At 46.3% G+C, this 3,388-nt stretch overlaps 1 protein-coding gene across 1 annotated transcript; it reads left to right on the forward strand.

The window, feature by feature from the left end:
- Positions 1–864: 864 nt before the first annotated feature.
- LOC131231579 (purine-uracil permease NCS1-like) lies at positions 865–3,075 on the forward strand. Its single transcript, XM_058227829.1, has one exon. The coding sequence runs from the start codon at positions 989–991 to the stop codon at positions 2,495–2,497; it is 1,509 nt and encodes a 502-aa protein (XP_058083812.1). The 5' UTR covers positions 865–988; the 3' UTR covers positions 2,498–3,075.
- The last annotated feature ends 313 nt before the right edge of the window (positions 3,076–3,388 follow it).

Below are 3,388 nucleotides of genomic sequence, written 5' to 3' on the forward strand. Positions count from 1 at the left end.
TCCGTATATCGCGCAACCAAATTGATATCACCTCAAGAGGATCACTCTGAGATGAAGATGCATCCTCCTAGTTTGGAGGATTGGGCATTGGCTAAAGATTATAGCTGCTGGATTAATGCTACTCCTAATGTAGAATTATGCTACTTGTTACGCTAAGGAACTTCAAAGACAGATTATACTAAGGGATATAAGGGTTATACTACGATAATTAAAAAACATATTTAATTTATTTGATTGGGTTGGCATATGACACTTTATTTCGTTGAATTCCTTTGTTACTAATAAAATTTCTTGAGATACCATGTAAATGCTTCTTACCATGTCCCGTAGTTATAACAACTGCTTCAAGACAACCCCAGCCTTTCATACTATTATTTAATATCTATGGACCATGTTTCGTCTTTTACTGCCTGACCATATTTTGTCTTCTTATTAAGCGTCTCATCCAATTAGTACAGGCATTTATTTATGCAGCACGCGCTTTACATCTCTTGGCAAATCTTATACATGTACTTATTATGGACATGTGCTCTTTTCTAATCGAATCGTGCAAGAAAATAATAAAAAGACATGGTGCAGCACATGAACGCATGTTCGTTGAGATAGAATTATTGGATACTTTTTTATTTTTAACATTTTTAATAAAAATTTCCAACAATCTGACAGCCAGACGACATTAATTTTCACACCTATCTAAACCTGATCGATAACTTGGACCGTTTAATTCGACTTACCTGTAATGCCACGTGAATGCAATTTCTTACTAATTTATAAGTGCCACGTATTATCCCTCACCCTCGGCCCGAGTACCAAAGTTTCTCTCTTAAAAGCTTACTTACCACCCACGAACTCCCCCTTGGAACAAATCCCAGCCATCCAATCCAACATACGCTATTCCCCCCCGACCACCCATAAACTCCACTCATTGTCCGAGGTTGTTCTCCCAGTTGTCAGTTGGAATTCTGCTCTGTTCTACGCTGGAACTTCCATGGCAGCCACACCCGCATCTGGACCCAAATCCGAATCCGACACCCACATGAGTGACGACCTGAGGCCAACCCCAAAGGAGCAGCGAACGGTGTCCTCATGGGAGATGGCTGGTCTGTGGGTGAGCCTGGTGGTGAGCGTTCCCAACTATTACCTTGTCGGCAGCCTTGTCGACCTCGGCATGTCATGGTGGCAAGGCATTACCACCATCGTTGCTGCCAATGCCATAATCACCATCTGCCTCATCCTCACCGGTCATCCTGGCACTCGCTACGGCATTCCCTTCCCCATCCTCTCCCGATCCGCCTTCGGCATCAGCGGGGCCCATGTCGCCACCCTCCTTCGATCTCTCGTGGCCTGTGGCTGGTTCTCCATCGAGTCATGGATTGGCGGCCAAGCCATCTTCCTTCTCCTCCCCTCATCTCTCAAGCGTTCCTCCTCATTCGCCCACACGATCCCCTGGTTGGGCACTTCACCCCTTGAATTCACCTGTTTCATCTTCTTCTGGCTGGCCCAACTAGCCTTCATATGGAGAGGGATAGCCGGTATTCGCTCCTTCGAGAAGTACTCAGCACCCATACTCGTCATATTCACGTTAGCCCTCCTCGTCTGGGCTTATATCAATGCCGGAGGCTTCGGAAACATGCTTTCTTTACCATCGAGATTGACTCCTTACCAGTTCTGGTCAATCTTCTTCCCCTGCCTAACCGCGAATATCAGCGCCTGGTCCGCGCTCGCTCTCAACATACCTGATTTCACCCGCTATGCCAAAACCCAAGCTGATCAAATACTCGGCCAGGCCGGTCTCCCCATCTTCATGGGCATGTTCGCTTTCGTCGGCCTTGCCGTTACCTCCTCCACGGAGGTGATCTTCGGCCACGTGATCCCAAACCCCGTCACGCTCCTCGGGGAAATCGGCGGTGGTATCTTCATCAAGATCCTCGCCATCCTCGGTATCAGCCTCGCAGTAATCACTACCAACGTCGCCGCCAACATCGTGGCCCCTGCCAACGCGCTTGTGAATCTCAGCCCTTCAATATTCACTTTCCAGAGAGGGGCTCTGGTCACGATGGTCTTGGGCATCGCTTTCCAGCCATGGAGGCTGCTGCAATCGAGCGAGACCTACGTCTATACCTGGCTGGTTGGCTACTCTGCACTTTTAGGTCCGATCGGAGCAATTATCCTTGTCGATTACTACCTTATCCGTCACACGGTCTTAGATATTTCTGCATTGTACTCTGTCAGCCCTCTCGGGGCTTACTACTACTGTGGAGGATTCAATCTCACTGCGATTGCCGCTCTGGTTATTGCCATTGCGCCTGTAATACCCGGATTCCTCAACAATGTAGGAATCCTAAAGGAAACTGCAGATGCTTTCGTTGTCATCTACAATAATGCTTGGTTGATCACCTTCTTCTCTGCTGGCATTGTGTTTTGGCTTATATCCTACTTGACACGAAACAGAGAGACTCCATCTCTCGAGCCGCTTCTTCCTGATTCGTTTGGATAATGTTTTCATATGTGAGTTGAAGTAGCAAGATGGATGCTTACATAAACAACTGGAGAGGCTTTCATTTGTACGTTTCATTGTAGTTCTTCTTCCGTTCGATCCAAAGGTATTCTGTTCTTTCGGTGAGTTTGGGTGCAATGGAGATTAGATCAAGATCTGCTGCGATTGAGGTAGTGGGTATGATTTGATATCACACCCAAATATCCTTGATAGGGTTCATCGCATCGATGGAAATATAGCCACACGAATTCCACTAGCTGGAATTAGGTATTTTCTTCAGCAACGCATTTGGTTGATTCGTGATTTGTCGTACCATCTCTGCAATCCGAGTTCCTCGTATAAGTCACGATGATGTTTCGACTGCTCCGTTACGGGTAATTTGTCTGCATGGATTTCCAGTGGATTTTGAAACATGTGGAATCAACTCGACTATCCAAATCAGCTGTAAGGTGGGAATGCAAAAAGGTGTTTTTGTTGATTGATGTCCATCGATGACAGTTCCGATATGGCAGGATTTCTTTCCGATTGTGATACTCTTATAGGCTATAAATATAAGTGTAACCGGGATTAGGGTATAATACAAGTGTTTTCCAATTCATTCCTAAGGGCGTGTTTGGCCGGACCCATCCCGTGGGATTTGGTGGGATGGAATGGTTTGTAAGGTAACGATGGTGGTGTAGTATTTGTCTGTTAATCCCATGGGTTTGGGATAGCCCATGGGATATCCAGCAGGGTGTTTGGATGGTCACAAATGGATGGGTTTGCATCTCCACTGCTTCTCATGGTGTGCCCCACTCACTGCTTTATAGCTGCCTCAAAACATCTTCATGGCTGAATGAAGGCAGGTGAAAATGATGGAGGGAGTAGATATCTCATTGATATCTTGGTGGG

This window comes from Magnolia sinica, chromosome 17 (genome assembly GCF_029962835.1).
Source record: "Magnolia sinica isolate HGM2019 chromosome 17, MsV1, whole genome shotgun sequence".
NCBI classification, from domain to species: Eukaryota; Viridiplantae; Streptophyta; class Magnoliopsida; order Magnoliales; family Magnoliaceae; genus Magnolia; species Magnolia sinica.

Bases quoted from the DNA above. Each gene is read 5' to 3' on its own strand.
- LOC131231579 (XM_058227829.1), top strand. From the start codon at position 989: ATGGCAGCCACACCCGCATCTGGACCCAAATCCGAATCCGACACCCAC.